The 23,698-nt window shown below is 43.4% G+C and overlaps 1 protein-coding gene across 21 annotated transcripts in view; it reads left to right on the forward strand.

Annotated features, from left to right (window-relative positions):
- The window catches only part of VPS13B (vacuolar protein sorting 13 homolog B), a 917,098-nt gene that overhangs the window by 506,508 nt on the left and 386,892 nt on the right, over positions 1–23,698 (forward strand). For 20 of the 21 annotated variants that reach the window (XR_005593500.1, XM_039522053.1, XM_039522058.1 and 17 more), the window contains 2 exons: positions 3,088–3,308; positions 19,916–20,122. The exons of the other annotated variant lie outside the window; for it this stretch is intronic. Coding sequence is in view for 19 of the 20 variants with exons in the window: in XM_039522053.1 (XP_039377987.1) it covers positions 3,088–3,308; positions 19,916–20,122 (428 nt within the window). In the remaining variant the exon portion in view is untranslated. The remainder of the gene's footprint in view (positions 1–3,087; positions 3,309–19,915; positions 20,123–23,698) is intronic. 21 annotated transcript variants of the gene reach the window in all.

The following is a 23,698-nucleotide window of genomic DNA, read 5'->3' on the forward strand; positions in this document are numbered from 1 at the left end:
AACTAGAACATCAGCAGCATGTTACAATGAACAGATAAACTCTAGAGAAGACCCTTTTTATGATATTTAGTGAAAACAGCTTTTATCTCACACACGAGAGAGAATTCTTGCCAGGAAGCCAGCATATAACGGATCAATGATTAATATTAAGGAGGGTACCCTGATGCCAAGGAGAAATTCTTTCCCTATCCTGAAAGTGGCATTTATAAACACAAGAAGTTGTTAAACCAGTTGAGTGTAACTGTTACCATCTTTTGCATTAATTTTCAAGTCCACTATAAATCGTCTGTAAGAAGAAAAAGTAAGGATTTGTCAGACCTCAAGATTTTTGCATTAATTTTCAAGTAGTATGGAGGTCATGATGTTTATAATTCAGACCTCAAGTTTGTGAGTAAAAGGGATTTTTAGCAACATTCTTGCCATATTGAGGAGCTGCAGTGTTCATCTCATATTCTGGCTCAAAAAAGATCTAGGGTGAAATACTGGCCTCATTGAAGGCTATGACTCATATGAAGGGTCAGTTGGAAAGTTGTAGAGATTTCTTCTGCTCTTACTATTGTAAACAGTGGTGCCTGGCTTCCCTTCAGATGTACTAGTAAGTGGGTTTTGAAACAAATGTCTTTTGAATTACATTTCTTTTGAAGGGTAGACACTTTAAATAGTTTCTGAAGCTTTGGACGTTCACCCAACAATGAATATAGGCCACCAAAGTAAAAAAAAAAAAAATTAAAGCAAAATTAAAGCACTAAAAACAACTACAGAAAAAAAATTCTCTAACACTTGGACAGTTTAAAGTAGATATGGTATGCGTGGTGGAATAATGTTATAAATATTATTTTTGGGTGATCTCTAACTAGTCACTGAAAAATTCAATATTGAATTACTATGGTGATCACTGAGAAAAGAAAAATCACGTATTTTAATTAATAAATAAGCCATTAGAATCTACTTCAAGTTTTTGAACAGTTTTCCATCCTAAACAATCAATATTTTGTGTTTCTTGGATTAATTAATTTTTTGGAGAATTTTAAATACGTAATCGGCAGTCTTTCCAAAATATTTTAAAGCAAGTCTAGCTGAATTTTATTTTGTACATAATTTGGAACCTTTCTTCAGTTTGTAAATAACTTTAGAATCAGTTCAAAGTTTTCAGTTCTTGTATGTTCTCATGCAGTGCTTTATGGCTATACTAGTGACTATAAATGAGTTATTGCTGGTGTCACCTCTGTAATCACCAGTTAAACTCTTGCCAAAGTAGTATGGAGAAGACTTCTGGCTTCAACTTTATTCTAACTTCATATATTTTTGTAAAGTATAATTTAAGTAGTTAACCATCAGTTAACTCAACACATAATTTCTGGTATCACTTAGCTGTATTGTTGAAGCCCTACTTGAACCTCAGGACTGCAGATTATTCCCAAGCAGCAAATCTCCAATGTAACTCTTCATTAATTAGTGAGTTGGACACACCAGTTAAGGTGCTTTATAACTGTGCATTGGAAAGGCCCAGTCCCAGGTATTTAATTGCCATTACCTGCTATCATATGCTCACTTTCCCAAGCCTCACTTTGGGACATGAGACTAAGTTGTGTCTCTTCTTATCTTGTCTTTATTTGTCACCTGCTCAAAGTTGTGACAAATAGTCTCATCACCAGCCTAGCCCTCTGGATTTGTTATAGGAAAGAGAACTTCACCTCATGTGTCTCCTGCAAACTGAATAAGCCCTATTCAAATATAAGGATGTCACAGAGCTGGTTGAGCTTTCACTTGTTGGTCACTCACCAGGCTGCTTTGCTTAGATCCCAGCACTGGATGTATGTTCTTCTGAACTCCCATGAGCTCCAGGTACTGTCTCTTTTTTTGGCCTCTAGGCTCACTCTAGGCATGGACTCTCTATCTAGGATCCCATGGTCCAGCTTTCCTAGTCCTCAAGAACAATGCCGAACTCCCTGAGACTCCCCAATAGCATACACGCACCATCCCCAGAACTCCACCCTCCAGGGTCCTCTGGTTTATAGTTTAATCCATGCAAAGTAGGCCACTGGTCCGGTATTGAATCCAGCAGTCCTGCTTTTCTAGGATTTCACCCCCATTCGGTACTCAGACAAAACTGAATGTGGTTTTGTCCAGCATTGAATGGAGGTTGCCATTTTGAGAAGCATACTGCTCTGTCCCCACCAGCATGACCTTGCATGCAACATGATGCCAGTGGGGGTTGCGTGATGACCTTTTCAAAATTGCACCCGGATTTGTCAGGAAATTGCACATGTGCATCCAAGTTCACCCTGGCAGGAGAGGGGTTATGCTGGCAAAAGCAGGTGCATACTGTTTCTGAATGTCCAGTATTCTGGGAATATATGAGTGGCCACCCTAATGCAAAATAAGAAACCCTTGTACACCATTCCCTGCCTGAGTTTTTCTCACCACTCGTGAGTGTTCTTTGGGGTTTGGTCAGTGTCCTTTAGGGTCCAAGGTCTCCTTTTCTGGATCTCAATCCTCCAACTCACAATCTTAAATTTGTAAAATGTAATCCTCCATCATGACTCCTACTCACAGTAGTAGTTGTATGAAAAATTTCACCGACTGTAGGATGTCTCTGTGTGTGTCTAAAGTCTGATTTTGCTACCTATAAACTGTCGTCACTGGTTCTGCTTACAGAGCTGGATATTTTTCAAAGCGAGTAAGGTGACTGGTCTCTTAATTAAGGAAACTTCTTTGATACAAGGCAATACAAGACATTTACAGCAGACATATGCTCACTTAGTTTTAATGTATTTTTAAAAACACAGTGCTGAAAAATCAAATAAATCAACAAGATACTGTCCTTTAACATTGTTCTGCTAGATTTATTTGCAGTGTGAAATAAAAATTCAAATCAGATTTCTGTTTTTTATCTCCGGGCACCGTATCAAAGGGTATTTTATTAGGATTTGGGACCTGGTCCAAGTGCCCATTGAAGAAGTCCATTAACTTCTGTGTGTTTTGGATCAGGCCCATTCATTCTGAATTTCATTATGTTGAGAAAAATCATCACTTAACATTTAGAGGCATGTAGTTATAAAATTATTTTTTCTCTTTAATCACCAGGTGATGCCTTCCCCTGGACAATCAGTCTGCATCATTTCAGTGTGTATACTCTTCTTGGACAACAAATGACACTTAATTTAGTGGAACCCATGGGCTGTACTTCTACTCTAGCTGTCACTTCACAAAAACTACTTGCCTCAGGGCCAGAATCCAGACACTCGTTTGTTGTTTGCCTCCATGTCGACCTTGAGTCACTTGAAATAAAATGCTCGAACCCCCAGGTTAGTATATTTAATTGATTTATTAAAGGAAATTAAAAATAACTTGAATTAAGTACAATTGTTCTCCATTTTGTTGAGGAGGTTCTCTTTTATTAAATATCTTATTTTTTATTTTTTTTAAACTGGGCCATCAAGATCAGGGTACTTAGATTAGATTTGCTTTGAAGCTCTCTCAAGTTTTGTAATTTAAACTCTTTTCAAAATGTAATAGCTACAGCATAAATGCATCTTTTGGCTGATGGAATGAAATCAGTTGCAGATGTACTGAAGCACTGCTCAACTGTCGTGAAAAAAATTGTTGAAATGGTCTAATGTAATTTTTGATCAAATTCTCACACAGTCTCTCATTCAGCATGGAATGTTTTCAAACAAGCTATGATATCTTTTATTAAAGGGGAAAACTGAAAGGGAATTGTTTAAAAGAATGCAGATTGTCACCATAAATTTATTCTTTAAAAGGTAGGTATGTTACATGCACTACGGAAAACTGCATTTTAATTGAGTTAGATCCAAGTTACTCTACAGTGGCCTGAAGTCACTCCAAATAGGAGAGATTTTCTGTGCAAATTTTCTATGCACTGAACTGTGTCTTTAATAATGTTTTTGTGTCAGTACATCTTAATTGTAGTTCTGATGAAGCTGGCACCTCTTGTTATTGATGTTTATAATTCAGGCGCCATCTGGATGCTTGATACTGTACAAGACACTGCATTCATACAATTTCTTCTTCAAAGAGCTAGCTATCAATGAGACAAGACAGAGAAAAGAGACACAATGGGGTAGCCCAGTGAAAACGATACTTGAATTTTTCAACTATTACTGCTTAATAAAATGAAATAAAAGTATGTCGTAAGAATGGCCATACTGGGTCAAACCAATGGTCCATCTAGCCTGGTGTCCTGACTTCTGCCAGCCCCAGATGCTTCAAAGGGAATGAACAGAACAGGGCAATCATCAAGTGATCCATCCCTTGTTGTTCATTCCCAGCCTCTGGCAGTCAGAGGTTTAGGCACATCCAAAGCATGGGGTTTCATCCTTGACCGTCTTGGCCAGTAGCCATTGATGGATCTATCCTCCATGAACTTTTCTAATTCTTTTTTGAACCCAGTTATACTTTTGGCCTTCACAACATTCCTTGGCAATGTATGGTGTGAAGAAGTACTTCCGTTTGTATGTTTTAAACCTGCTGCATATCAGTTTCATGGGTGACCCCTGGTTCTTGTGTTATGTGAAGGGGTAAATCTCACTTTCTTATTCACTTTCTTCATGCCATTCATGATTTTATAGACCTCTTTCATATCCCCACTTAGTCGTCTGTTTTCTAATCTGAACAGTCCCAGTCTTGTTAACCTCTCCTCATACGGAAGCTGGGCAGGTGGTTGGTAGTATATTCTTACTGCTATACTCTTATTATTCAAGCATGGAATTTCTGTCCATAGAGAATCTATGATACAGCTGGATTCACAGAATCACAGATTATCAGGGTTGGAAGGGACCTCAGGAGATCATCTAGTCCAACCCCCTGCTCAAAGCAGGACCAATCCCCAGACAGATTTTCACCCCAGTTCCCTAAATGGCCCCCTCAAGGGCTGAACTCACAACCCTGGGTTTAGCAGGCCAATGCTCAAACCACTGAGCTATCCCTCCCCCCAGATTTTACTATATTTGACTCTATGCTTTCTTTCACATACAGTGCTGCTCGTCCACCTGCAAAACTTACTCTGTCATTCCTATATACACCTCTACCCCACTATAATGTGACCCAATATAACACAGGCATATACCGTGGTAGCAGTGGGGCTCCGGCGGTACTTTAAAGGGGTCCGGGGCTCCGGCTGCTGCGGCCCCTTAAATCACTGCCAGAGCCCTGCTGCTGCTACCCCGGGGCTGGGCAGCAGGGCTCAACGGGCAATTTAAAGGGCCCATGCTCCCCGCAGTGGCCGGAGCCCGGAGTTGTTTAGATCACCGCCGGAGCCCTGCCGCTGCTACCCCGGGGCTGTGGCAGCAGGGCTCGCTGGTGATTTAAAGGGTCTGGGGCTCCCCGTGGCTGGAGCCCCGGGCTCTTTAAATCATCGCTGCAGCCCTGCCACTGCTACCTCGATATAATGGCGTTTCACATATAATGCGGTAGGCAGGGCCGCCCAGAGCGGGGGGCAAGAGGGGCAATTTGCCCCGAGCCCCACAGGGGCCCCCACGAGAGTTTTTCGGGGGCCCTGGAGCGGGGTCCCTCACTTGCTCCGGGGGGCCCGGAAAACTCTTGCGGGGCCGGGCGCAGGAGCTTCTTCGCTCCCGGTCTTCGCCGGTGGGGGGTCCTTCCACCCCGGAAGGACCCCCCGCTGGTGAATTACCGCCGAAGACAGAACGGGACCCGCCGCCGCAGTTCAGCTTGGTCTTCGGCGGTAATTCGGTGGTGGGGGGGCCCTTCCGTTCTGGGACCTGCCGCCGAAGTGCCCCGAAGACCCGCGGCGGGAGCCCCCCACCGCAGAATTACCGCCGAAGACCGAGCTGAACTTCGGCGGCAGGTCCCGCTTCGGCGGTAATTCAGCGGGGTGGGGGGGGCCCGCCGCGGGTCTTCGGGGCACTTCGGCGGTGGGTCCCGGAATGGAAGGGCCCCCCGCCGCCGAAGACCCCGGGCCCCCGGAATCCTCTGGGCGGCCCTGGCGGTAGGGATTTTTGGCTCCCCATGACCACGTTATATCGGGGTAGAGGTGTAATTACCATGTCCCATTGATTGCCATCATTCCACCAAGTTTCTGTGTTGCCTGTTGTATCAATATCCTTATTTGATAGCAGGCACTGAAGTTCACCCATCTTAGTATTTAGACTTCTTTCATTTGTATACAAGCACTTATTAAATTTGTCAATATTTACTTGTCTGCCTTCATGTGATGTAATTGAATGGGACTCCTTTTCATTGCACTGTTTCTCTACCATAGAGGTCTTGGACATCAATCTCTTACCTAGCAGCTTAAATTTGGTCTCCAGGGCCTCTCTTCTACCTTTCCCTATGTCCTTGGTGCCTATCTGTACCACAAACACCGGCTCCTATCCAGCACTGCACATGTCTGTTTAGATGTCTTGAGAGATCCGCAATCTTTGCACCTGGCTGGCAATTCATCATGCAATTCTCCCAATCATCCGAACCAGCTATCTGTATTTCTAATAATCAAATCCCCCATTACTATTACCATTCTCTTCCTAATAACTGGGATTCCTTCCCTCAGAGTGGTATCCTCAGTGTGAGAAGATACCATGACATCATCTGGAAGGAGGGTCCCAACTATGGGATTGTTTCCCTCCACTCCAGTTTGATGTTCTCCTTCCCTGAAACTTTCATCCTCCTTGACAGCACAGAGGCTGTCAGACTGGAGGTGGGGCCACTTTACTGTGTCCCCAAAAGTCTCATCTATGTACCACTTTGTATCCCTTGGCTTCTCCAGTTCAGCCTCTCTGGTCTCAAGAGCCCATACTCGGCCTTTGAGGGCCATGAGTTGCTTGCGCCTAATGCACGCATAAGCCACCTACCCACAGGGCAAATAATCTTACATGCTGCATTCAGTTCAATAAACTGTATAGCCTCCTCTCTGCTACTGGACTTCTGCCTGCATTCTTTTTACTCCTGCAGATTTTTTTGCTTTGCCAAAGATTCTTCTTCAAGTGGAAGCAGCAAAGAATCCTGTGGCACCTTATAGACTAACAGATGTTTTGCAGCATGAGCTTTCGTGGGTGAATACCCACTTCTTCGGATGCAAGCAGAAGTGGATATTCACCCACGAAAGCTCATGCTGCAAAACATCTGTTAGTCTATAAGGTGCCACAGGATTCTTTGCTGCTTCTACAGAACCAGACTAACACGGCTACCCCTCTGATACTTCTTAAAGTGGGGGCCTCTGTGTATGTTCCATTCATGGAGTGCATGTGCCCCATGCACCTGAGACTGGAATTTTTTTGTTTACAATGTGTATTGCTTTGCAAATGCACCCTACTCTCCGTACTCCCAGTCAAGAGTATAAGGTGCAGTGTGGACTGACCACCTCTCCAGTTCCTTTCTTCCACATGTGGTCTGAGATGGAACTTCTCTAGTGTCTGTAGCTTTACTTGATATTCTTTGTTTTATTAGTTGTAAATAGTTGCAAATAGAACTTTCTTAGCTTAGTTTTGGTTTTAGCTAAGCCTCTTACAGAGCTTCAGGGGTGCCCTCCATCTCTGGGTACTGGGTACCTAGCACGCCCAAAGCCCCAGGTTTCAAGAACTGGGTCCTTTGTCTCTGGACCCTCATGGCCAGTTACAGCCCTGACATATATTTCTGTTGCCTCAGGAAAGCACATATTCCTTCCAGTTGTAGCATCTGCCAGACTTTCAGTAGCCAAACTCATCAATCCTGTGAGTTCAGACTTCAAACATTCCTGATGGATTGCTTGATGAGACGAGAGTCCAACCCCAGCCTGTGCCCTTTTGAACACGATTGCCTCCAGCTCCAGGAAACCTGTAAGCAGAGTTAAGGACTCTAACAGAAAATGGGAATCATGAAGAGGATAAGAATGAACACCCTCACAACAACATATGTAAGAAATCCACTTCTAAATCCTCATCTAAGAAAAGAACTTTTTCCCTGACCCACTCAGTCAAGTAAGACTATGCATTCGAGTATGGGTGTGTCAGGAGTTGAGAACTCATCCCTCAGCACTGAAAACTAAAAAGGTTCAGAGGCTTCTTTCTACTGAAGTAGCAGCACTGGGACTGTCCTTGGGAAAGGAGTAATTGGATGCCTCCAGCACTTATGGTACCGACTCACCCGGAGAAGGAATCGCTGGTACTGAGAACCAGTGCCTGACCAAAGCTAGGACCCTGTGAGGTGGGGAGAGTATATGAGACTTGCAGACAGTTTCTGCCACTTATCTAGAGCCTCTCACGTCACGGGTTCTCGAGCTCAGGATCCAGCGGGTTTTTAATTGTGGTGCAGACATAACCTGAGACTGTTCACGAAGGTATTATCAGTAGAGTCTCTGCAGCAGTGTCATGAGTTCCCTTACCTGGACAACTGGTTGCTCACAGGGAAGTCATGCCAGGAAGTTCAGGGAGCAACTCTATCCTTACTTGGCCTTTTACAATAATTAGGACTTTGAGTCAATGCAGAAAAGTCCACTATAACCTCCATACAGACTCTAGACTCTATTGGAACAACTCTGCACTCAAATCCTGCCAGAACATATCTACTGGTTCCAGGCTATGATGGTGCTCATCATATCAATGCTGAGGGAGCCCCCAAATAATAGTGAGATCCTGTCTCACCCTCCTAAGCCACATTTCCTCATGTACATATGAGAGACCTTGTGGGAAACTTTGTCTTCAGTGTCTTCATGTTTGGTTACAGACAGCCTATGTCCCAGATAGACACAGTCTACATAAGTTGATTTTGCTCCCCCACAGGATACTAGCCTTACTCAACTAGTGGAAAAACATAGAGACAGTATATGTAGGGATTCTGTTCATCTCTCTTCCACCCACCAAAAGTTGATTACAGATGCCTCTCTGTTAGGTGGGGGGAGCTCATCTAGATGAGCACATATCCCGAGGTACTCTGTGAGCAAATGCTGTACAGCAAAATGAAAGAGATTTTCCACATGGTGTCAGCATCATCAGCGATCCCCAGAAGGTTTGGGGAGATCCCAACTGTGTTGGACTATTTCCTTTCTCTGAAAATGTTGGGATTGTCATTCAGCTCCTTTTAGCAGCTATTAGTGCCTTTCAGCCCCAGTGGACAACTATGCAATCATCACCCATCTGGTCTCCATGAGGTTATTTAAAGGCCTTTTCAGAGCCATTTCTCCAGTACTGAAAGCAGCCCCAGTATGGGATGGCAATCTAGTCCTATTTGCATTAACAAATCCCCCGTTTGAACCTTTGTCCTCATATGCTTTCAGTCATCCATCCATGAAAGTTGCCTTTCTTATCACAATTATCTCAACAAGGAGAGTGGAAGAACTAGGAGCCCTTATGGCAGACCCTCTATATACAGTCTTCCATAAGGATAAAGTTTCCTTAAGATTACATCCCAAGTTTGTTGCAAAGGTGAGCTCGAAGTTCCACCTGAACCATGTCATCCTCTTTACCTGTCTTATACCCAAAGCCACGTGTCAGAAGGAAAGACATGAAGCTCCACACTTTGGATGTCTGATGAGCCTGGACTTCCTACCTAGAGAGAACAAAATTCATCAGGAAATCCCCTAAACTATTTGTCTCCTTGGCTGAATGTATGGGAGGAGACTTTCTATGTGAATTTTGGGCTACATCTTGCTTTGCTATAAATTGACTGCAATCCTGCCCCACAAGATGGGATGGTACACTTCACTAGGGCCCAGGCAGCCTCTGTAGCTTTCCTACAAGATGTCCCTGTTCTTAAGATATGTAGGGCAGCAGTGTTAGCTTTGAGAGACATTATGCCCTGGTGCAGGCTTCGAGAGCAGGGGCCCCCTTTGGCAAAGTAGTTCTTCAATCGGTGGGTACAGCCAAGCAGGGCCGGCTTTATGACCCGATTAGAATAGTCGGTGGCAGGGCGTCTGCTCCGGGTTTTCCACGGCACCGAAGGACCCCCCGCCGCCGAAATGCCGCTGAAGGCTCCTGGAGCGGGGCCCTCTTCGGCGCAGGACCTGATTCCGGGGAATCGAGTGAATCGGCTTCAAGCCGGCCCTGCTGCCAAGTTCCTTGTATCCTCCTTCTTAGTGAATACTGCTTGTGAGTCATCTTGAGTGGAATACATGTAGTGACCATCACTTGAGAAAGAAAGAATGATTACTTACCTTGTACAGTATCAGAGGGGTAGCCGTGTTAGTCTGGTTCTGTAAAAGCAGCAAAGAATCCTGTGGCACCTTATAGACTAACAGACGTTTTGCAGCATGAGCTTTCGTGGGTGAATACCCACTTCTTGCATCCGAAGAAGTGGGTATTCACCCACGAAAGCTCATGCTGCAAAACGTCTGTTAGTCTATAAGGTGCCACAGGATTCTTTGCTGCTTTTACCTTGTACAGTAATTGGAGTGCTTCGGGATGGGTATGTCTACACTGCAGCTGGAGTGAACCTCCCAGGCAGGGGAGACATTAGTGGGACTTGTGCTAGTCCACTAAAAATAGCTGTGTGGATGTTGCTGTACCATCAGAGGCTCAGGCTAGCTGCCCAAGCTCAAGCCCACCCTACCCCCTGGGTCCAATCTTGGGTAGTTAGCTTGAGCCTCTATCAGTGATGCAATGTCCACACTGCTATTTTTAGCATACTAGGTTGAGCCCCACTAGCATGAGTCTGTTTACCCAAGCTGGGAGGCTTGCTCCGAACTGAAGTGTAGACATACCTTATGTGTATTCCACCACCACTTCTCCTTCCCTTGTGCTTTGGATCCGTATCCTTAGAATATTCCTGATAGAAGAGGAACTGGAGAGTGGTTGTCTGCATTGCCCTTAAATCCTCAGCTTGGAGCACGAGGAGTAGGGGACACTCCTAACAAAAAAATATTTTGGTCTCAGGCGCCACAGTTGCATACACACCTTGAGTGGAATAAACACAGGGACCACTCATTGTGAAGAACTCCAGTTACTGTATAAGGTAGGTAACCTTTTTTTTATAAGTCCCCATCTCATAAACACTTACTCTCATATATATATATATATATATATATATATATATATATATATATATATATATATATATATATATATAAAGTTTTGCCAGATCGGGGCCTAAATCTGGAAATGATAACGTTGTGGTTGTGGGGGTAATCTTTACATTGTCCCTTGTGCACATGCGTTACAATGTGTTCTTTAATCAAATGCTCTTCCCCCCCCCCTTGCCTCATTCAGTGCACATATTGGATGATGGTCTGTATGTAAGGCAAATGTTCTGAATTTATTTATTTATTTATTTAATCCTCAGTGTGTGGTCCCCTGCCCCATTCACTGCACATTCTCCAAGCCCACATTATAGACTCTGCCTCATTCGCTGCCCGCCCTCCACTTTATGCAATGGATGAGACTAGGGTTCAAAGTGTCAATTGGATGATGTGTGATGAAATTGGCAGGGGATTACACACTGAACAATGAGGATAAAAATTAAACATTGAACAGCTGCCACAATTCACCAAGATCCATCCAGGCTGCACAATCATTATAATCATGTTATAAAAGCATATTAAAAAAGAGGCAGAATAATGAAGTGCAGACAACTTTAATTTTGGTATTTCAAGACTTTTGAGAGCTTCATTTTGCAACCTTAACAATATTTTTACATATTTTTGTATGGAATAATACTGCACAATTTTACATCCTTTGGAGCCTGCCTTATTCCATATTCATCTTCATAATACTGACTTAAACAGAATTACACCCACTCACATAATGGTGATTGTGGCTCAGGCTTTCATGCAGCTCTTACCTTCAGACTGTAAACCTTATAGGTCATAAACGATTCACAAAAGCCATTGTAGTGTTAATTTCTTAATTTTGTTGCCATACATGCACCTAATATCCTAAAACAATGTTTTTTAAAGCAAATAATCTGGTCACTTCTAATTCCTTTTTCCTAAACTTTCAAAGGCTCTAATCCAGGGGTGGGCAAACTTTTTGGCCTGAGGGCCACATCTGGGTATAAAAATTGTATGGCAGGCCACACAGAAAATGCCCACAGAATTGGTGGTTGGGGTGTTGGAGGGTGTGTCTGGCTGAGAATGAGGGGTTTGGGGTGCAGGAGGTGCTCTGGACTGGGACCAAGGGGTTCTGGGGTGGGACCAGAAATGAGGAGTTCAGAATGTGGGAGGGGATTTCCGGGCTGGGGTGCGGGGGAGGTGAGGGCTCTGGCTCGGGGTGTGGGCTCTGGGGTAGGGCTGGGGATGAGGGGTTTGGGGTGCAGGAGGGTGCTCTGGGCTGGTACCGAGGGGTTCAGAGGGAGGAGGGGGATCAGGACTGGGGCACAAGGGGGTTGAGGGCTCCAGCTGGGCGTGCAGGCTCTGGGGTGGGACTGGGGATGAGGTGTTTGGGGTGCAGGAGAGTGCTGGGACAGGGGGGCTGAGGGCGGGGCTCAAGGGTGCAGGTTCTGGGCAGTGCTTACCTCAAGCAGCTCCCGAAAGCAGCAGCATGTCCCTCCTCCAGCTCTTACGTGGAGGCGCAGCCAGGCGTCTCTGCGCGTTTGCCTATCCACAGGTGCCACCCCTGCAACTCCCAGAAGCAGCAGCATGCCCCCCTACGGCTCCTACATGGCAGCGCAGCGCCAGCCAGTCGGCTCTGCGTGCTGCCCCATCCGCAGGCTCCACCCCCGCAGCTCCCTTTGGCCGTGGTTCCCAGCCAATGGGAGCTGCTGGAGGTGGCGCTTGGGGCGGAGGCAGCATGTGGAGAGAAACCTGGCTGCCCCTATGCATAGGAGCCCCTGACCCCCTCCCCGGCTGGAGCTCGAGGATTAAAAGGCCTGATGGGTCGGATGTGGCCCGCAGGCCGTAGTTTGCCCACCCTTGCTCTAATCACTTACCTTTATCCCATTAGTGTGTTATTGTGTCAGTTTAAATAAATTAATCTGGTTTTGAGTTATAGAGTTGCAGAAAACAACTCAAAACACAGCACTATTTTCTGTAGCCCTGTAACCAAAATATTGTCAAAGTGATTGCTTTTCAAAATGGGTGAAAATATTTACTTTTACGCTGTATCTAAACTTGGAGTTGGGGGTGTGATTCCCATGGAGTCCAGGCAGATTTGTAGTTGAGACGGCTAGCCCGTGCAGCTGTTCACAGCTGCTGTGCTACTGTGGCTATACTATTTTTAGTGCATGAGCTCAATGAGAACTAGCATAAGTATGTCTGCGTGAGCTAGGAATCACACCCCTAGCTCCAAGTGTAGACATAGCCTGGGTCTTAAACCTTTGGTTGGTAAGTTTTACCCCACAAGTAATACTTAAAATGGAGTTAATCAGATCTTGAAAATAAATAAATATGTATAATGGAAAATCTGATCATTAAATCCTGCTGTCATGGGCAGTGCTTCTATAACCTATAATGTTATTAATTAACTTACTAATAATTTTAAATGCTATACAAAATGAAACCAAAAGGGCCTAACAATATATTTGTGTTTAGTAAAGGGCCTTGGGGGTTGCCCGCTTTCTCTGCTTTATTTAAGCAAAAGTCATAAACATCAGATTCTGATTTTTTTTTTTACCAGATGTTCAAGAATAGAAGATGGAAAATAAAATTACATAAACAGCATCTGATACCTATAAATTCACAGTAGGATAACCAAGAAACCTGATTCTTTAGAGTGGCAGACTATATTTTGTCTGTGGATGGCAGCCTTAAATTATCATATACTTACTGAATTTGTTAGATGGTAACAAAGGACTAAGTATTTTACTGTTGAATTACTATGTATTGATTTGGGGCTAAATTCTGATGATCTTAGTCCCTTGAAACCAATCGGAGTTTTCCATGAATAATATCATCAGGGTTTGAGTCTTAGTTTTTATCATTTTGTTTTCAATTTTGTGCTAACAAATTATTCTAAAAACATGAAATACCTGCAATCTGTTGAACTTCCATATCATGCATAATTAATTAATTCTGGGGTTATGTGTTTTGATTTATTTTTGAGAAAGAAACGAATTAGCTAAACAACTGCTAGCAGTTACTCTTTGTTAATCATCAATTTATTTCTAATTTTGAAGAGATTACTGAACCTAATGATACTTGTATATCTACCGCAAAGTTTAAGAAGTGTTGCCAATGCTAGGAACAAAAGGAAGACTTCACACTGATGTTGGCCCTTCTTTAATTATTAACAATATGTGGGAATGTTCAAACAGTTTCCTTGCAAAAATTGCCACCAGCATGGTAAATAGAAACCACCTCCTTTTTAAGAAACAGAAACCACTGAAATGTAATGAACTGTATTTCAAAATATCAGCAAATTAAAATGGAGCTTCACCATGCTCTCTGCAGAGTTAGGATTCTAATATAACTTTGGGGTTATGGCTCTTTTTTGCATGAAAGTTGAGTATTTTTTCTATTTTTATATATATTCTTGAAAAATATTTTCTCTCACCTAACAGAACTTAGATTTTCTTTTTAATCTGAAAGATGTATTTCCTTCTGGCTTGGTCCCTAATTTTAGCAATTTTGTTCATTGTGACCCAGTCTCTGACTGCTGACATAGATGTCACCTGCTGAGATAGTTTTATATACTTCCACCAACTGGCTCCATTTAAAATAATATCCCCTTAATATGGGAAAGAACTCTTAGCGTTAGTGAAAGTTGAAACTCTCTTTCCACCTTCTCAGCTCTGGGACACTCTGGTAACAAAATTCTTCACTGGATTATTTGTGATTGTGTGCATGCACATGGCAATGACACCATCCCTTCATGCTCTCTGCTTCTGCCTTTCTTATGAGTAATGGAGTACTGAAATTGTCAGAAATCCTGCTTTCGTAGGGCACCAGTTCCTTAAACTATCCACTAGTCTCTTGATCAACCTTTTTGAGTTTCCAAGAATGTACTGTTTGGGTCCATCCAAGTAGCCCACTAAACTCCCAGAAATGATTAAACTATCACTCATGTTATCAGATCATTCATTTTTAAAATTGGAAAGTTTTGTTGTTTCTTGGCTAGTGTAGAGTCAGCCCCAGTTAATAATATACAACTTAATCAGTCGGAAGTCTGTTATTCTCAATTATGTGGAAACAAGTATGAAAATCTGAATGTAATAGTTTTTAAATAACACTGTTTAATTATTGTGGTTAGTTACAGTAATTAAAATAATAATTAAATAACTATCACAGAATATCAAAGTATCAGGGACATAAGAGACTCTCTTAAACTTAATGAAAATACATGTCTGCTGTAGACAGAACAAATATCATTGTTTGATTATTACTCTTAATGTGGGAAGACATAAATGCAATTCATCCACTCATAGAATCATAGAATCTCAGGGTTGGAAAGGACCTCAGGAGGTCATCTAGTCCAACCCCCTGCTCAAAGCAGGACCAAACCCAACTAAATCATCCCAGCCAGGGCTTTGTCAAGCCTGACCTTAAAAACCTCTAAGGAAGGAGATTCCACTACCTCCCTAGATAACCCATTCCAGTTCTTCACCACCCTACTAGTGAAAAAGTTTTTCCTAATGTCCAACCTAAACCTCCCCCTCTGCAACTTGAGACCATTACTCCTTGTTCTGTCATCTTCTACCACTGAGAACAGTCTAGATCCATCCTCTTTGGAACCCCCTTTCAGGTAGTTGAAAGCAGCTATCAAATCCCCCCCCCCATTCTTCTCTTCTGCAGACTAAACAATCCCAGTTCCCTCAGCCTCTCCTGATAAGTCATGTGCTCCAGCCCCCTAATCATTTTTGTTGCCCTCCGCTGGACTCTCTCCAATTTATCCACATCCTTCTTGTAGTGTGGGGCCCAAAACTGGACACAGTACTCCAAATGAGGCCTCACCAGTGCTGAGTAGAGGGGAATGATCACATCCCTCGATCTGCTGGAAATGCCCCTACTTATACAACCCAAAATGCCATTAGCCTTCTTGGCAACAAGGGCACACTGTTGACTCATATTCAGCTTTTCGTCCACCGTAACCCCTAGGTCTTTTTCTGCAGAACTGCTGCCCAGCCATTCGGTCCCTAGTCTGTAGCAGTGCATGGGATTCTTCCGTCTTAAGTGCAGGACTCTGCACTTGTCCTTGTTGAACCTCATCATATTTCTCTTGGCCCAATCCTCTAATTTGTCTAGGTCCCTCTGTATCCTATCCCTACCCTCCAGCATATCAACCACTCCTCCCAGTTTAGTGTCATCTGCAAACTTGCTAAGGGTGCAGTCCACACCATCCTCCAGATCGTTAATGAAGATATTGAATAAAACTGGCCCCAGCACTGACCCTTGGGGCACTCCACTTGATACCGGCTGCCAACTAGACATGGAACCATTGATCACTACCTGTTGAGCCCGACCATCTAGCCAGTTTTCTATCCACCTTACCGTCCATTCATCCAGCCCATACTTCTTTAACTTGCTTGCAAGAATACTGTGGGAGACTGTATCAAAAGCTTTGCTAAAGTCCAGAAATAGCACATCCACTGCTTTCCCCTCATCCACAGAGCCGGTTATCTCATCATAGAAGGCAATTAGGTTAGTCAGGCATGACTTGCCCTTGGTGAATCAATGCTGACTGTTCCTGATCACTTTCCCCTCCTTTAAGTGGTTCAGGATTGATTCCTTGAGGACCTGTTCCATGATTTTTCCAGGGACTGAGGTGAGACTGACTGGCCTGTAGTTCCCTGGATCTTCCTTCTTCCCTTTTTTAAAGATGGGCACTACATTAGCTTTTTTCCAGTCGTCCGGAACCTCCCCCGATCGCCATGATTTTTCAAAGATAATGGCCAAAGGCTCTGCAATCTCATCGGCCAACTCCTTTAGCACCCTCGGATGCAGCGCATCCGGCCCCATGGACTTGTGCTTGTCCAGCTTTCCTAAATAGTCCCGAACTACTTCTTTCTCCACAGAGAGCTGGTCACCTCCTCCCCATACCGTGCTGCAGAGTGCAGCTGTCTGGGAGCTGACCTTGTCTGTGAAGACAAAAAAAAAAAGCAATTTAGTACACTAGCTTTCTCCACATCCTCTGTCACTAGGTTCCCTCCCTCATTCAGCAAGGGGCCCACACTTTCCTTGACTTCTTTCTGTTGCTAACATACCTAAAGAAACCCTTCTTGTTACTCCTAACATCTCTGGCTAGCTGCAACTCCAAGTGTGATTTGGCCTTCCTAATTTCACACCTGCATGCCTGAGCAATACTTTTATACTCCTCCCTGGTTATTTGTCTAATCTTCCACTTCTTGTAAGCTGTTTTTTTGTGTTTAAGACGAGCAAGGATTTCACTGTTAAGCCAAGCTGGTCGCCTGCCATATTTACTTTTCTTCCTACACATCGGGATGGTTTGTTCCTGCAACCTCAATAAGGTTTCTTTAAAATACAGCCAGCTTTCCTCGACTCCTTTCCCCGTCATGTTATTCTCCCAGGGGACCTTGCCCATCAGTTCCCTGAGGGAGTCAAAGTCTGCTTTTCTGAAGTCCAGGGTTTCTGTTCTACTGCTTTCCTTTTTTCCTTGTGTCAGGATCCTGAACGCGACCATCTCATGGTCACTGCCTCCCAGGTTCCCATCCACTATTGCTTCCTCTACTATTTCTTCCCTGTTTGTGAGCAGCAGGTCAAGAAGAGCTTTTCCCCTAGTTGGTTCCTCCAATACTTGCACCAGGAAATTGTCCCCTACACTTTCCAGAAACTTCCTGGATTGTCTGTGCACTGCTGTATAGCTCTCCCAGCAGATATCAGGGTGATTAAAGTCACCCATGAGAACCAGGGCCTGTGATCTAGCAACTTCTGTTAGTTGCTGGAAGAAAGCCTCGTCCACCTCATCCCCCTGGTCTGGTGGTCTGTAGCAGACTCCCACCATGACATTACCCTTGTTGTTCATACTTCTAAATTTAATCCAGAGACACTCAGGTTTTTCTGCAGTTTCATACTGGAGCTCTGAGCAGTCATACTGCTCTCTTACATACAACGCAACTCCCCCACCTTTTCTGCCCTGCCTGTCCTTCCTGAACAGTTTATATCCATCCATGACAGTACTCCAATCATGTGAGTTATCCCACCAAGTCTCTGTTATTCCAATTACATCATAATTCCCTGACTGTGCCAGGACTTCTAGTTCTCCCTGCTTGTTCCCCAGGCTTCTTGCATTTGTGTATAGGCACTTAAGATAACTCGCTTTCTCGGTCTGAGACAGGAGTCCTCCCCTCTTGCAGTCTCCTGCTTGTGCTTCCTCCCGGTATCCCACTTCTCCACTTACCTCGGGGCTTTGGTCTCCTTCCCCCGGTGAACCTAGTTTAAAGCCCTCCTCACTAGGTTAGCCAGCCTGCTTGCAAAGATGCTCTTCCCTCTCTTCGTGAGGTGGAGCCCGTCTCTACCAAGCAATCCTTCTTCTTGGAAGACCATCCCATTGTCAAAGAATCCAAACCCTTCTCTCCGACACCATCTGCGTAGCCATTCATTGATTTCCACGATTCGACGGTCTCTACCCTGGCCTTTTCCTGCCACAGGGAGGATAGACGAGAACACCACTTGCGCCTCAAACTCCTTTATCCTTCTTCCCAGAGCCACGTAGTCTGCAGTGATACGCTCAAGGTCATTCTTGGCAGTATCATTGGTGCCCACGTGGAGAAGCAGGAAGGGGTAGCGATCCGAGGGCTTGATGAGTCTCGGCAGTCTCTCCGTCACATCGCGAATCCTAGCCCCTGGCAAGCAGCACATCTCTCGGTTTTCCCGGTCAGGGCGGCAGATAGATGACTCAGTCCCCCTGAGGAGAGAGTCCCCAACCACCACCACTCTCCTCCTCCTCCTGGGAGTGGTGGTCATGGAACCCCCATCCCTAGGATGGCGCATCTCATGCCTTCCAATCAGTGGAGTCTCCTTCTGCTCTGTTCCCTCAGATGTATCATCCACTCCACTCTCTGCACTCTCCACTCTCTGCGCTCTTAACAAAACACTGTGTGTCAAAAAGTTATATGACCTGCTCATTGTAAGTCTTGAATCTTCAAAAGAAAAACCCAAATGAATTAAGAAGCTTTTTATAAAACTGCAGCATTTCACCTCTTAAGAAGTAACTGTAGCATAATCTTTGAGACTTCATCACACATTCACACGCACAAAATCAAGTACTGTTTTATATCAAATATAGATTGACAACAATGTTTTCCTGCATCTGTTCTGCCCACATAAGAAGCCAGCTTCATAGCCTGGATGTGTCCTGAGGCTGAAACTTCTTATAAATATAAGAACTTTTTATAATGGCAGCTGAGTATGGTATCCAGCTGTGGATTTGCTTATGTATTGTTTGCAGTATTCTCTGGACTTGTTTTATATAGTATATGGCAATATGTTGTCATACAAATGTCATGATTAATGCTTATTTACGAAAGCTTGTGTAAATATCTAAGAACTGAGTCAAACAACGTGCAAGTTAAACAGTATGTTTTCTGAATATTGGAATGACATATCCCAGGAGGCTATTGAGTTGGATAGTGGATGTTCTTTCTGCGTATATAGAACAGTTTAATATGTAGCATGGAATCATCATTTTAATATTGTTAAAAAGAAGTCTCTCCTACATTGTTTATAACATTTCATATTCCTTTCTTCATGTGAGTTTGCCTTTTCATAAGAATCAACTAAAATGGCAGTCAGTATCTCTGTGTGAGATAATCCAGAAGTTAGATAGTTTTTTTATTGCTAAAACTTTTACTAATGAAAATTTTCCAAGACCAGATTTATGACATATTTTTATGAACTATGTTTTGTAGTTTGATTTTCTACTATATGTTTAGACAAGCAGTGCTTTCTGAGCAAAATCACTATGTTGTAATTGTTGTTAATTCATTTTATAGCAGCATAGTCTCTTAGTAGGATGTTATTGTAAAAGTTTTGAGCTTTGATATGTATTTTAAATCTCACTGGAGGATTTTGATGGCTGTGATGGATTTTCGTACACCTAATTATGAAGAACTCCATCTATTTTTTCTTCTTTAGATACAGCTTCTGTATGAACTGACTGACATCATGAGCAAAGTCTGGAATAAGATTCAGAAGAGAGGTATGCTGTATCAATCTTCTGTCTACACGGAGTCTGTGACAGGGCCTGCTCCTCCTAGCTCTCCAATTAAAAGTAGTGTTGGGACAGCTCCACCGGATACCAGCACATATAGCCCATCTGCTGACTTTGGAACCACTACAGAGGTAAGTGTTTCTGGAAAAAAAAAAAATCCTATGAAGGACGATCTGCAAAATGTGGCAAGTGACCAATTAAGAATCAGAAAGATAAAATAAGAGTAACAGTATTCCTATATACTGTAGTTTTAACTATAATCCGCTAAACATACAATACTGTAAATCTGAGGAAACCGGAGGAGTAAGGAAGGAAATGGTTACAATATTGCTGCCATATTAATTATATAACTAGCTCACTGCTATTAGAATGGTATGAATGCTGATTCTTTTAGACAATAAGTAGGGCCCTACCAAATTCATGGTCCGTTTCGGTTAATTTCATGGTTGTAGGATTTTAAAAATAGTAAATGTCACGATTTCAGATATTTAAATTTGAAATTTCACGGTGTTGTAATTGTAGGCATCCTGATACAAAAAGGAGTTGTGAGAGAGTCACAAGTTTATTGTGTGTGTGTGGGGGGGGGTTGCGGTACTGCTACTCATACTTCTGTGCAGCTGCTGGCGGTGGCTCTGCCTTCAGAGCTGAGTAGTTGGAGAGCAGCGGCTGCTGGCAAGGAGCCCAGCTCTGAAGGCAGAGCAGCAGCGCAGAAGTAAGGCTGGCATGGTATGGTATTTCCACCCTTACTTCTGCGTTGCTGCCTGTAGAGCTGGGCCCTCAGTCAGCAGCCGCTACTCTCCGACCACCCAGCTATGAAGGCAGCACAGAAGTAAGGGTGGCAATACCACAACCCCCCCTAAAATAACCTTGTGACACTCCCCCCCAACTCCTTTAAGAGTCAGGACCCTGAATTTGAGAAACACTGGTCTCCCCCATGAAATCTGTATAGTATAGGATAAATGCACACAAAAGACTAGATTTCATGGGGGGAGACCAGATTTCACGGTCCGTGACACGTTTTTCATTGCCGTGAATTTGGTAGGGCCCTAACTATAAGTGTAAGAAAATTATATTTAGGTGTTTTTAAAAACAGAATATGAAGGAGTTTTTCAGGTGCAGAATTATAAAGGTGATGGTGGCTGGCCTATATATTTTTGCTCGGACTGGGGCCAGGTGAATTTTTTGTCTTTAGTTTACTGCCTGGTCTAAGTCTCTACAGCTTGCACAGGTTGTATTGATAGCCATATTTGGGCATGGAGAAGAATTTTCTTCCCTACTGTACTGGCTGAATCAAGGCGGGTTTTTCACCTTCATGGATGCATCTGCTGAGCCTGTTTTATGAATGTGGTGCCTTTCAGGCAGTTGTAACTGAGCATAATAATGCTTGTGGCAACTGGACACTATGCACTTGGAAAGTCATGGGACTTGTGACTTTGCATCAATGTGGTTGTTAAGGTCAGCTGGTTAAATTAATTAGCTGACCTGACACAAACCGAGCTCATGGGTATATTGATGGGTCAAGGAGCTAGTGGTAAACATATTGGGTGGGATAAGGATAGTCCTGTGCCGTGCTGCATGTATGGAATGCCAGGTTCTTTGCACAGACATGAAAGTATGGGAAGTACAGTTCTGGAGAGACGAGACAGTTTCCTATTTTTTGGATAAGCTTGGCTTTTCTTAGAGCAGGCCTTTATGACACATGGGAACAGGGTTAGCCAGTTAGTTTGAATTCTGGAGTTCTACTGAAAAAAGTTATGACCAAAATTGCTTTAACTCTATACAAATTATCATAGAACCATAAAAGCAATAAAGAATCCTGTGGCACCTTATAGACTAACAGACGTTCTGCAGCATGAGCTTTCGTGGGTGAATACCCACTTCTTCAGATGCAAGTCTTGCATCTGAAGAAGTGGGTATTCACCCACGAAAGCTCATGCTGCAGAACGTCTGTTAGTCTATAAGGTGCCACAGGATTCTTTATTGCTTTTACAGATCCAGACTAACACGGCTACCCCTCTGATACATAGAACCATAGAATCTCAGGGTTGGAAGGGACCTCAGGAGGTCATCTAGTCCAACCCCCTGCTCAAAGCAGGACCAAACCCAACTAAATCATCCCAGCCAGGGCTTTGTCAAGCCTGACCTTAAAAACCTCTAAGGAAGGAGATTCCACCACCTCCCTAGGTAACCCATTCCAGTTCTTCACCACCCTACTAGTGAAAAAGTTTTTCCTAATGTCCAACCTAAACCTCCCCCTCTGCAACTTGAGACCATTACTCCTTGTTCTGTCATCTTCTACCACTGAGAACAGTCTAGATCCATCCTCTTTGGAACCCCCTTTCAGGTAGTTGAAAGCAGCTATCAAATCCCCCCTCATTCTTCTCTTCTGCAGGCTAAACAATCCCAGTTCCCTCAGCCTCTCCTCACAAGTCATGTGCTCCAGCCCCCTAATCATTTTTGTTGCTGGACTCTCTCCAATTTATCCACATCCTTCTTGTAGTGTGGGGCCCAAAACTGGACACAGTACTCCAAATGAGGCCTCACCAGTGCTGAATAGAGGGGAATGATCACATCAGCTTGTTAATTTTAGGGCAGTTGGAGGCTGGGAGGAATTGGAGGTGGTGACTGGCAGGGCCCACTTATCACATCCATTTTACATAGAATCAGAGAGATTGCTGTCATTAAAAGGATGGAATTGGAATTCTTCTTGTTAATCTAGTTCCACTGCAGTATTTGCCTTGGATTACTGGAGTTGCTTGGGTTTCATTTTTATTGATATGTTAGTTTATTATGTATGCTCTACCATGCAAAATCTAGATGAGATACAAAGGTGAAGATAAACAATAACAGTGACAAAACATTATGGCTACACAACCAACAGTTCATCAGCTACTGACATTAAATCCCTTGTTTAAAAAAAAAATAGCCATCACCGCCATTATAAATAACTGTATGTTTTGCCCCCTCTTTTCTTTATATTAATAGCAGTATATAAGAATTTGGAGTACTTGTTGTACCCAGACAACTATGTGAAACTGATTTAGTAATTTTTAAAATCAATTTGTGGCTAAAGTGGTTGTGATTTGATGGATCCAAGTGAAGCTACTATATCCTTTCCCCTTGAAAATTTTGTTGAATCGTTTATTTCACTTCAGTTTTTTCTCCTGCTCTCAAGAAAATGTCGAGCTCTAGCCAAACAAGATTTATGTCTTGACCTGAACCTAAGTGTAGCATTGTGAGTTAGCCAACAAAGGATGATACCAGAAAATGAAGTCAATAATTTTCCTTTCTGAGACTGAGCACATCATCTCAGTCAGCTATTCAGTACAGTTCTTAGAGCCAGTATTTGTGCTCAGTGTTTGATTTCTCAGTTAGAAGCTTATTAGAGCATCACTGAAGCATCAGGCAAACTACCCAGTTTCTATCCTCCTTTCCAGTGTGGATTGCATCATCACGCAGGACGATGATTTTAATGCTTGTATTTCGATAAAGTTGCAGTTTGTGTGAAGTAAAAGTTTTTTGCTTTTGCATATCTCTGAAATTCTAATTCTGAGAGATCATGAAGCTATTGTAGTGGTAAACTAAATCTAATCTGTGAATTACCAGCAAAGCAAAAGTACACCTCTACCCCGATATAACACTGTCCTTGGGAGCCAAAAAATCTTACCGCGTTATAGGTGAAACCACGTTTTATCGAACTTGCTCTG

The sequence above is a fragment of the Mauremys reevesii genome, linkage group 2, assembly GCF_016161935.1.
Source record: "Mauremys reevesii isolate NIE-2019 linkage group 2, ASM1616193v1, whole genome shotgun sequence".
Lineage (NCBI taxonomy): Eukaryota > Metazoa > Chordata > Testudines > Geoemydidae > Mauremys > Mauremys reevesii.